We start from the raw sequence: 12,003 nt of genomic DNA, 5'->3' as shown, positions 1-12,003 counted from the left end.
GCGGTTACTTATGTTACAATACAGCGTAGTTTTCGTAACTTGTGAAAACAATACTATCTAACAACTTCATTCTGATTGAAATCATAAGGGCTTTGATATACAGATATATCTGAGTAAATCAGTCAGGCGAGAACCTTAACGCCATATTACAACAATGGGATCATAAATCTATGCATGTAAAGATAGATGTCGTCAATACGCCTTTGTTTATTAACTAAAGTAGGTAGCTATTGGTCTCTCGATCGGTCTCGGTATAAAGCGGTGATAACCCAGTAGGTAGGACTTTGAATTAGACTTTCGGGGAGCGAGTTCAAATCCAAGCAAACACCTCTATTTTTTTAAAATTATGAGCGTTTTAAGCAATTAAAATATCACTTGCTTTAACGGTGAAGGAAAACATTGTGAACCTGAGAGTTCTCCATAATTTTCCCATAGGTGTGTGAGGTCGACCAATCCGCACTGGGCCAAACCCTTCTCATTGCGGGAGGAGACCCGTGCCCTGTAGTAGGTCGGTGATAGGTTGATATGATGATGATGATGATAATGATGATTCTGAGTATGGCAGTTATATTAAACGAAAACCGCTAATCGGTTTCTACACGACCTGAGTACCGGAACGCCTACTGAGTACGGAGACGGGCCCAGGAAGAAGAATAGAAGAGATATAATGTCTATAGCGCCTGTTAGTAAAAGGCTCTAAGTAAAAGTATTTCGTTTGGCGTTCTAAAATATAGGTACGTTAATCGTAGATGGACATGAAAAGTAATGTGAAATGATGAGAAAACAACAGGTTGTCGCGCCATGTCGTCGACGACACGGCCAGGCCAATATCATCCTAGGGTTGACACTTAAAGTACATTTTAAGATAATACAGGATTTTTTTAACAAAATAGTGTAAATCGTACATAAGTTATATTGATAACGTCCATTTTGAAATAATTATCTAAAAAGAACATTTGTAGCACAGTTGTTTATCATCTAAGGAATTAAGAGGTAAAATAAAATAAAAACTCATTCCAAAGTCAAGTTTGGCAGCTCAATATTATACGTAATATTTGAATAAAATTATGTGATTACTACGAGTATATACGTGTATATGTTAGCACGCGTGGCACCCCTACATCTACCTGAACTGCCGCCGTCGGACCTATGTCAGAACTACTTTCATTTCGACGACAGCTTTCACCCGACGCCGCTCTCATATTATAAAAGCTACCAGTGCGAATGCAAAATTTAAATCCTTTTAGAAGTAGGTACCATATTATACTTCCTCATAATATTTTGATGAAATAAGTTAGATCAATTTGTAAAGGAGCATACCTAAGTGTTTCCCTATTAAATCCTTACCATTTAGTGACATGGAGATAACAAATACATACGTAGCCAGTAATAATGTTTAAATGAAATTTTATCAAAATATTTTCTTTTGTGCTTGATTGAACACAATTGAAGCTAGTTTAGACGAGCATGCACCCGTAAATTTTTATAGCCGTGATTGTACAAAAAATTTAAGCTTATCGATTTAATACCTAAGATTGTATTTTTACGTATGCACCTAATTACTTAATTGTCATGATCATTATTAACACTAAATGGACAAGAATATGACCATTATATTATATAAATATATTATTACAACAAATCACAAAAACAATTCAAATAACAAAGACAACTTTTAAAGGAAACCTGACCGTAAGTAGCTTGCAGTTAAGTTGTCAGTAGATTGTACGCAAAGTAAAAGTAAAATAAACTTACATTAAAATTATACGTATGTTTACGTAACTTTATTGAACTTTTACTTTGGGCAATATATTTACATACTATTTTATGTATATATAATTCATGATAAATTTATACATAAGTAAAATAGTATTTTATATAGGTAGGTATACGGAACTCAGAATGACGAATTTTCCAAGGGAGGGTTTCAGTTTCCTTCTGCTTTTACAGGAGATTCATTAAATATAGCATTGTGAGGGAGATACGGTATTTATAAGTCCCAAAATAAAAATAACAGGTGTCTATTAATTGTAACTCTCTCAAGTGTGACTATCATCCAAACGGTTTGAACACTATGTAGATTACAACGCGATAAAAATATTTTGCAGGAAATTCACACGTGAGTCACTGTTATCACATGTTATTTATACATTTATCTATGAAGAAACATTGTCTTTTGTACAGTCAAAGAAGATTTAGTGTCAAATGATAACCAAGTACGTATATACACCTTAGATTACCCTTGTGTTTCCTATTTAGAGACAACCCAAAAAGTATTTTTATTCTGGATGATTTACATTAATGTAAATCGATATACGTCCACTGCTCGGCATAATTCTTTTTTGTGAGGACTTTCGACTAACACAATTACGTCTTTCAACCCAGTTTAGATCTACCAAATGGCGCTTTCCAGTGCGGGGTCGCCACTACAGCACTTTCTGACCCCAACGTCCAGCGGTCATCCGTGCTACGTGCCTCAACCATTGCCAAATCGCAACTCAATTAGCTATCATCATCATCATCATATCAAGCTGTTACCGACCTACTACAGGGCACAGGTCTCCTCTCATATTGAGAAGGGGTTCGTCGGACTCCAAACACCTTTGAGAACATTATGGAGAACTCCCAGGCATGCAGGTTTCGTCACGATGTTTTCCTTCACCGTCGAACTAAGTGATATTTGAATTGCTTCTTCAGCTTCGCTTCGATCACCTATTTTGATAACTTATTTCTGATTTTATCACGTTCAGAGTTCAGAGTATCTATTGAAAATTATTTCTATTGCATTAGCCTAAATAAGTTGATATAATGCAATTAGTTAGCGACTACGTTTTAGAGCCACATGTGATCATTAACAACATTTGGTCTTCAGGCACTGTAGTATTTTGGACGTAAATATTTCACTAAGCTTTACGAACGCTACCAGTAGCCTAATTAAAATAATTTAACCAAATACAAAACCCTCTTTTCGCGTCATCTGCTAACACTTTTGCACTGATTGTGAATTCATAAGCGTTCTTCGTTCTTTTCATTAGCCTATGAGAGATATAGAGAGTAACTCTATCCTTTCAACTAACGCTTTTCCAAATATCAAGTCAATTGTTTGCTTAGTTAAGGCGTAAAATAAGGACAAACAAACATACACACTTGTGGTTTGTTATATTAGTATTGATTTGCTGATGACCATTGTGAACTTCTATCTCAGGGTCAGATCTTCACCAGATATTCACAAATATGATACAACCTTCACAGCATAATCAATAAAATAAAACCCAGACATATTGAAAGTCTATAGAAAGTTAGTAGGTATGCGTGAACAACATACATGTTAAGCTCCACATGTTTTTAAGACATCGATTACGTATAAATTTTGTAAAAAATTACAAGGAAAATGTTACAATCACGACTTACTCTTGCCCAGTCGAAGGCTTTCGCCGTCCTATGGGCGACCGATAATGGTCGGCCATATCGTAGAGGTCGAACGTCCGTCACGTCAAGGACTTTGCTTTTATGCTAGTGATGTAATCTGAATTCCTTAACCCCGATATTACTCATCATTCCGTTGAGGTGCCCTTTAAAGATGTATGACGACATCAACTTAGTGTTGTTAATAACTAAAAATAAATAGGTACGAGCAGGTACGTCAACACTATGTGGAATAAAGTAAGTACCTATGTGTATTTTCAACTGCATACTATTAACGCATATTGCAAGGCAGATACGTTTGTTTAGTGGTTAGCGCATTAGACTAAGGATTGCGAGGTCTTGGATTCGAGGTCATGGGTTTTGTGTTTTTCTGTCAAAAAATTCTCAGTACCAGCGCTGAGTTAGGAACATCGCGTTGTCCAACCCATTACCTCGGAGAGTACTTTAACCCTCCGCCCCGCTTGTTTGTTTCATTATCGTATGATAACAATTGTTTAATTACGCAAATCTGTTCTATAATTCCCACTTTCCTAGTACAGAGCAAGCTTGTTCCAAGAGTTCAGACTTTAAGGCTGATGATGGATTGGAGAGACTTAGTTGTATTGGTTTTCCTTCTTTACCCAACAACGCTCGGCGACATAACGTATTATACAACGTGTAAATGAAAACCAAAGTAATAATTGAGAGGCTTTAGTTATTTCTTTTATAAAAAAAAATTAAAATAAATAACGCACTTAAGAAAGTAAATTGGTTACGCTCAGATTCTGGAAAAGAGGCGAAGAACCTATAGCGATATTATATTCAATAATCGCATTATTATTGGCTTTAAAGCTACATTATTTATTGTCTCTGAGACTTATCTGTGAAACCAAAACGCTATAAATAGTTTTTGAGTAAACCATTGCCATTGTTGTCACTGAAAGAAATTAGATACAGATGTTATCAAATGCAAATGTAAAATCAATCAGTATTTCGTAATGTTGTATATAACGCGCAGTAAGACTGCTATTAATTAAATGTCATAAAAGTATCAACTCAATATTTATTTCAGGAAGCTGAAAATGCTCAGCCTGATAATTTCTAAACGAATTCACGATATTTGTGAATTTTTAGAAAAATGCTCAGCCAGCTAAGTTATTCGAGGGCTATGTTTAAATACTTGTAGAAATAATTAGGTACAAATTAGGGCCATTTCCTTTATTGGAGCGTTTTTGTGTAGGCGTCTTCGTAGCCTTGCATGTGGATAAGGTTATATTCTCAGGTCAATGTATTTCGACAATTATGACTAGTCTAATTGACCAGTCAGTTTATAAGGTGAAAGGTTTCTGCATTCAAAGTTCAACGTTAACTTTTCATTAGGATGTCCTTATTGAACAGCGTGAAGTTTTTTCTCATGATTGTATTGAAAAATTTTTGATAACTAATTATAGATATGGCTTTCAGGTAAGGAACGAAACAAAGCAATAAGCACAAAATGGTGTGGTACGTCAATAGGTATGATAGAGGTATCTTTCTACGCCACAGATTATGAAACGTCTTTTTAGTTTTTGTTTAATAATTTCTTAGCATAAATAGTAACGATAACCTATTGCATACTTCAGAATTCCGCAAACACGCGTTTCTCTCCAATTAATATGATATATATAGATACCTGACTGCTTGCCTATTCCTTGCAAGATATAATTACATTTGTAATTAACCTAAAACGTATACATTAGTTTAAATAACTTTAATTACTTACATTCTCAAAAACTGATTAAGAATTGAGTATTGTTTACTATAATAGGCGGGTAGTGTAGCAGGTCTGATAACATTATCCTTGTTAACGGGAAAACTTGTGGAACTGCTATACCTTTTAGATTAAAGATAGTTTAAAGATTTATTTACAACAACAATTCAACTAGCCCCAATTGCTATATTAAAAATATAGATTTATGTTTCGCTTATTTACGTTCTCTAAGTAACAAGAATGTAGGTAGTTAATTTTTTTCTATATTTTTCTTTGGTTCACGGTTGTATCGTTTGTTTCCGGTCATATTGCGTGGCTTTTATATCTACTCTTTTTTTAATTTGTGTTAATATTAAGTAAACCTAAACATCATTTCTTTTCAGATATCTTTTAAAAATAAGAAAAATAAAAGTGTGTTACTAACTTTCTTACTTTACAATTATTATAAATAATGATAAGATTTTTTATTTAAATAAGCAAGTACTGAGTCTCCGTGAACCAAATTGTTTACCTTATATATATAGATAAGCTATTAGGTATACCTATTTTGCCAAGTAAGACATTTAATTTTTCAAAACTTTCTCGAATCATCTCTAGTACGGAATTACCTACCCTCAATCATCTGTACCTATCCAAAGACTTCAAAAGTGAACATAATATAAGTATATCGATGTCTGTACCTATTTCCTGATAGGTACTACATCTTATGCAGTACGTTCAAGGCAATACAGTGAATAGACGTTCTCAAGGTAAACACGTTCTTAGATTACATCGTCACTTTCCATCATCAAATTAGTACCTAACTATTTAAGTTTTAACCGGACAAAGAAGACAGTAATTAAGATACATAGAACGTTCTACAAATAAAAATCCACTAGTAGGTACTACTAACTCGTTACGGTTCCGTATAAAACGGGACCCTATAAAGACTAAGCCTGTCCGTCGCGTCGGTCTGCCTGCCCGTCTGTCACCAGCGTGTATCTCATAAACCATGATATTTAGACAAAATTTTACCAATGATGTGTTTCACAATAACAACAACAACAAAAACTAAAGAAAGAATTTAAAAAAAAATTCAAGTAGGCGTAGGTACTCGTATGTAACATAAGCACTTTCGAAACGTCAAGTCTGTCTGTTTGACTTTACCACCGGTTTGGAAGGCAGATTCTAGCGAGAAAAAGCCCGCAAAAACTCAGCAGTTGCTCTTTAAAATAAAATAAATATTTAGAAGGGGCTCCCATACAACATGATTCTTTCGCCGTTTCTATAGAAAATGGTCCGGAATCTTCCGTCTGCGAGTCTGTCTCGTGATTGGCCGGTTTTAAAGACAAAGTAGGTGTCAGTGATATTTTAGACAAATGCAAAAAACGACGAATGAACATAAGAATATAATGCTGCACCTAATCTAAGCCAGTTTATCTTAAATATCTAAATAACATATCAGTTCAAGGTGAAGCCCACTGTTTTTTTTTTGTCGATCTCTACATTGTGATTCACTTTAATTCACAGGCAAGTAGGAGGTATCATATCAGCTACGCCTTGTGATTAAATACCTTGTTCTATACCTACCTTGTGGTGATTTCTTTCATAGAGGACACATTTGTACCGATATTTTACTATTATCAGAATCACGGACATCATTGAGGTCAACATTTTAACAATTTTGATCATTTAAAATACAAATAGCGCTCCCAAAAAACATCTTAGGTGTAGAGATTACGATTAAAATCTCTGCGACAGATAGACGACTTAATATATATATAATCAGGAGTTTTAATCGGAATGATTTTTAGTCGCATATCATAGAAATGGGAAGAGAAAAAGGGGGGACAATCATCTCTTACAAAAAAACTGAAGGTGCATGACATTTAAATGGTGAACTCCAAGAGTGGATCCTATAGGACAGGTTACAGCGCCAATTATCTAATATGTCTATATATTTTTTACTTCTGATTGGTACAAAGTGGACACTTCAAGATTAATAATAATTTCGAAGAAAAAACAGTATAAGGAAAATATAAGGCCTTAAATGAAGACAGAACTAGTTTGGTGCCCGCAACTTCGTCCGCGTGACATGTTGATGTGTTCATAGAAATCTCAATAGTATTGAGCTAAAAAATATGTCCATCTCTTGGTAAAACATAAGCAAATCTATACCCCGGGACCCGTACTATGTTCTGGGATAAAAATCCAAAAAGTCCGCGACAGCATATGCTATATCTTTAAAGGTTGACGTATACGCGGACGAAGTCGCGAGGGACCGCTAGTATTAGTGTATAGCATTAGCACGTGCTTGGAGGAAGCCTTGCTTTATTAAAAGCTGCGTTGTTATTAACTGCGTTTTTGTAATCACGAGTACAATGTTATGTTTTAAATCTCAGAGCTGCCGGTGCTGCGACAACGTTCAGGACAAAATAAAGTATAGCTAAGTCCTATTACGCCTTTAGTTACGCTATGTGTGTGTGAAGGAGATCGCTATGTGTGTGTATTACCAAATTGTACCTTCTATCAAATGGCTCTATGTATTATTTTCATTGTTATAATTTTTTTCTGTGGTGAACAATTAATGTGTTTGTTCATTCTTTTATTCATAGTACCAACCTATTTAACTTAAAAGCCTGTTGACTTTGTCCGTTTATCTCAAGTTGATCTTGACTTGGATTACAATAAAACAATATTCAGAGCCAATTCGTATTTATTTAGAATGTAAGTTTATTCACTTGAAAGTATAACTTATAAAGCTTTTATCTCGGAAACCTGACACTTTGATTTTTATAAATAATTATCTGAATTGATGCCAGCGATTTATTAGCAAAGTTTCATGCGTGGCGGCTTCTTTTAAATAAAACAAAATACCGGAAACGGACGGTGGGTAAGCCAGGCCCAATGTCATCATCATCATATCAACCCGTTATCAGCTCACTACAGGGCACGGGTCTCCCACAATGAGAAGGGGTTATGGCCGTAGTCCACCATGCTGGCCCAGTGTGGATCGGTGGCCCAATCTATAATATAATAATCAAATCGTAAATATTCATAATCCCGTATAAAAATAGTTTTCTTCCATTTTGTTCACTTCACTTCACGAGTTCGTAGGGCGTGCAAGGATTGCCCGTAATTACACCGGCCATCACGCTTTTCAGACCGGAACACTTTGTAGGTAGGTAGTACAGCTTTGCCACAAAAAGCTGTACTACCTACCGGATCTCTACTTGCAAGTATTCCAAAGTCAAAATTATGGAACTCAGTCCCCATTAGCCATGTTGGAAGGATTATGATAGTAGTAGGTAAACCAAAATATTCAAACCTTTCGTGTTTTGAAGGCCAATTTATGGGATAACTTCCTATCGTTTAAATTCTTCGCAGCTTTATTATCATAATGGATGCCTACGTAATTCGAACTAATAATTGCAAGGATACGGTTAGAGTCAGAGAGTGACATCACAGATTCGGTTGCGTAGGCGATCAATGTGCCTAATTCGATGTTACGAGACAACCAAATGTTGCTTTAGGAAGTCGAAATAGTTGGTATTTTTGGTAGGTAGGTACTTCGGGCACGTTTATGAGGCGACATTATATACATTGGTGTATGTATCAGTATTTGAACTTTTTTCGGATTCTTCTATAATATAGTATATTTTCTGATATTGAAAATTGAACTCTTATTATTATTATATGCATATGGAGAAAATAATTATTATAGTTTAGTAGACAGAGCCCGCCCAGGGAAGTTCTACCACCCGCGCCATCGCGTCTTTTAAGCGTGTGGTAACCGGTATAATTGCAGGCACTTGGTAGCAAATGTTCCTTCCATGCCATACGTACTTGCGAAGTGTGGCTCCGTTTATAGGCCACGGCTTTCCACTTAGCAAGGTGCACCGTGCAAGTATTTAAATAAAATAATGTAGAGTTGCCACACCAGATGCTTCCGGAATTAAGCGTCAGGTCTCTTAAAATGTGATGATGCGGTCTCTCTCATGAGATGAGAGAGATGAGGCCAACATGCATGTTGCGTCTTACAAAGTTCAGTTCTGTTCCAGACTCTTGTCCATCCATCTTGTCTCGTATCATCATCCGGGCTTATTCCTGACGGCTCAATGAGAGCAGAATATCTATGGTTGCAAGAGCTCTTTTGATCGTGTCATATAGATTGATTTATATAAGTTCACCATGTAAGTTTAGAAATGCCCAGGAAATATAAACATGTATCTGGTTACCCTAAAAGCATATTACCCACTCTACATAGAGTATCTTATATCACCTGTTACATGATATATTCGTGGCTATACAGTATAATATTTATGTTATGAACGGTGGCTTTACAAACCGACATCAACAATTATTGTGACAGGTAGGTACGTGACAACTCTTACAATTACTGATAAATGCATTAATGCACTAATGTTTGGTCAGTTTGTTCTAACTAGATGGATAGGTGGATAAAGTCTTGCATGTAACGAATGTCAAAAAAGCACAATTAGTGCTTTAACCGATCTTCTCCACACCGTTAATGGACGAGCGAAAAAGAAAAGAAAGTGTAAGTAGGTACCTAGAGCGTCCAACAATGCGCAATGGAGCCTTAAGGCGGATTTAAGATTTTATTCCTTAATTCTACATGCTTCATTCCTAGCAGTGAAGCAGAACTTAGCTGACGCTTAATGTTTATGATGCTTATTCATCCAATATGATTCAGCCAACTTCTCGAAGTTTCGATTTCGATAATTTACGAACAAAAGGTTACGTAGGTTGTCATTAAGTAAATATGAACCAATATAATCAATTTTTTATTGTAAATGATTTCTTGGCACCTACCAAACGATTGTAGGAATCACTTACAAGGACGTTAGCTGACTTATTAGGTAATTATCCGATTCTCATCTTATGTTACAAATAAGTCAGTCAAAAATAACATTGACCCTTGCATTAATTCACAACAAGCTTAAAATTTGCAGGCTTTCAGGGTACCACTCTAATCAAATCCCGATAAGTCCCTATATACTCCTGGAAGTTTTCGAGCAATGGGCGAGTGATACGACGCGGTCGGTCGTTGACTTAGTTTATTTGGAATAAATTTGTAAGAAGTTTTACGCGGACTAAGTCACGAGGAGTCTTTTTAGAGAATTTAATGGCTTAAGCAATTAAGTAGGTACCTACTTAAGTAAGATAACTACAATTGTGTCACTGTGGTAAAACGTTTACAATACTCACTACCCTTTATGGCGAATAGGAAGGTATGCTAAATGCTGCGCAGTTTGAAGGTACTGATAGGGTACTTATATAGGTATGAAGCTAAGGCGCCGATAAATACCTAGATATCGTTATAAAAACTTATACCTTACTCAACAAAAAATCTTTTTATGGAAAAAATACTTATATACTTACCTTTATAATTATTTTTGTTACATTTTTTTTTCTGTGCAAGCGAAAATAGGCGTTGCAATTTTGGATCCTTAAAAGTAGGTTTTGATGCAGCGTTAAGTACCGATAAGAAAATTGTTTTTTTTTGCCACTAACTTTAAAAGAGGATAAGAATAAGATGAGGACTTAATTCAGAAGGTTTACCCACCTATGCCTGCCATACCTCTCACTCGTATGCCTACGCTATAGGAACAACCTTGTTAATATGCCTACATCACATAAATGTAAGTATATATCTACCTACTAGAAAGAATGCCTGCTACAATTTTCAGAAAATCAATTAGCTGTTTATAACAAAATTAGGTATGAAAATTGCCAAGCCCAATGGCATTCTGTAAAGTGAGATCATGAATCAATCGCAAAAGGTCCTTAGTATCTAGACCAAATAAAAAAAATAAATAAAAAAATAACAAACAACGATGTGAGCTTGCTTAATTATTATCTACACGTTTGCTTGATGGCTCTACATATTTAGCACTAGCAGGACATTTAGGGTTGTCAACTGTTTTTTCGAAATTTAAAAGTTACCAGCGTCCAATACAAGCTCTCATCGTTTATCCAAGGACTCTTAAATGGAGGTCATTTGAATATGATTCACTGTTAAAATGTATCAAATTATAGATTTCTATTATAATATATTTCCCTGGAAAAAAGCGTAACCAATTAAATACGGGACATGTGGCAGTCCTTTGGTCGCGATGAGCTAAAGTTAGAACTAATAAAACAAGAGGCAGTCAGGTACTCACCAATTGAACAATTTTCAATATCCCAGGCGGAGATTTAAAATACTCTACGTTGATTTTGATCCAGTCTAGCGCACCGCCTTGCTGCTGCTGAGGCGCCGCTTGCTGTGAGGCGGGCTTGTTGTGATCTACGGTCACCACTGTCTCGGGAGCCATCATCCTTGTCTAATAATACGTTCGATGGGAATCCAAGGAGTTGTTTATTGAATCACTAGCACTGTCACTTGAAACCCCAGCTCACTAGAACGCGTAAAACATTTTCGTCCGGCGGCGAGCGTAGTTGTCCGTGCGGTGTGCAACTGAAGAATGACGGGGAACGTGAAGTCGTGAACTGAATGGGTGGCAACCGTCCTCGGGTCGCTCGTCGCGCTAGTGTGCCTGTGTGCGCGGAGCGGCTTCGATGGCAGCTGTTGCCCGTAGCCGAATGCTTAGGGCTGCGACACCGGATTTCCTCAAACGTATCGTCATGATCTTAGAAAAGTAGCGCTTTTGCTGTTTTTGTTGCATTTTAATGACACAGTTCTTTTAGCCAATGCAAATGGTGAAAAAAGATTTTTTGTTTTATTTTTTTTTAAATGCCTAGTTACACAAAATATTGTTTAAAATCTTTGGAATCCGACTGTAAAGTTTGACAAAATTCAGATTGGCTACTAGTCTACGATCATGACGCGTGACGGTATGTAGGTA

At 36.0% G+C, this 12,003-nt stretch overlaps 1 protein-coding gene across 1 annotated transcript in view; it reads right to left on the bottom strand.

The window, feature by feature from the left end:
* LOC120624498 (CKLF-like MARVEL transmembrane domain-containing protein 4) overlaps positions 1-11,680 on the bottom strand; it is a 31,255-nt gene extending 19,575 nt beyond the window's left edge. Inside the window, exon 1 of the mRNA XM_039891081.1 lies at positions 11,320-11,680. Coding sequence (XP_039747015.1) covers positions 11,320-11,475 — 156 coding nt within the window. The 5' untranslated portion in view covers positions 11,476-11,680. The remainder of the gene's footprint in view (positions 1-11,319) is intronic.
* Between the last annotated feature and the right edge of the window lie 323 nt (positions 11,681-12,003).

Source organism: Pararge aegeria, chromosome 6 (assembly GCF_905163445.1).
Source record: "Pararge aegeria chromosome 6, ilParAegt1.1, whole genome shotgun sequence".
NCBI lineage: Eukaryota > Metazoa > Arthropoda > Insecta > Lepidoptera > Nymphalidae > Pararge > Pararge aegeria.
This window is presented reverse-complemented; position numbering and strand designations above follow the sequence as displayed.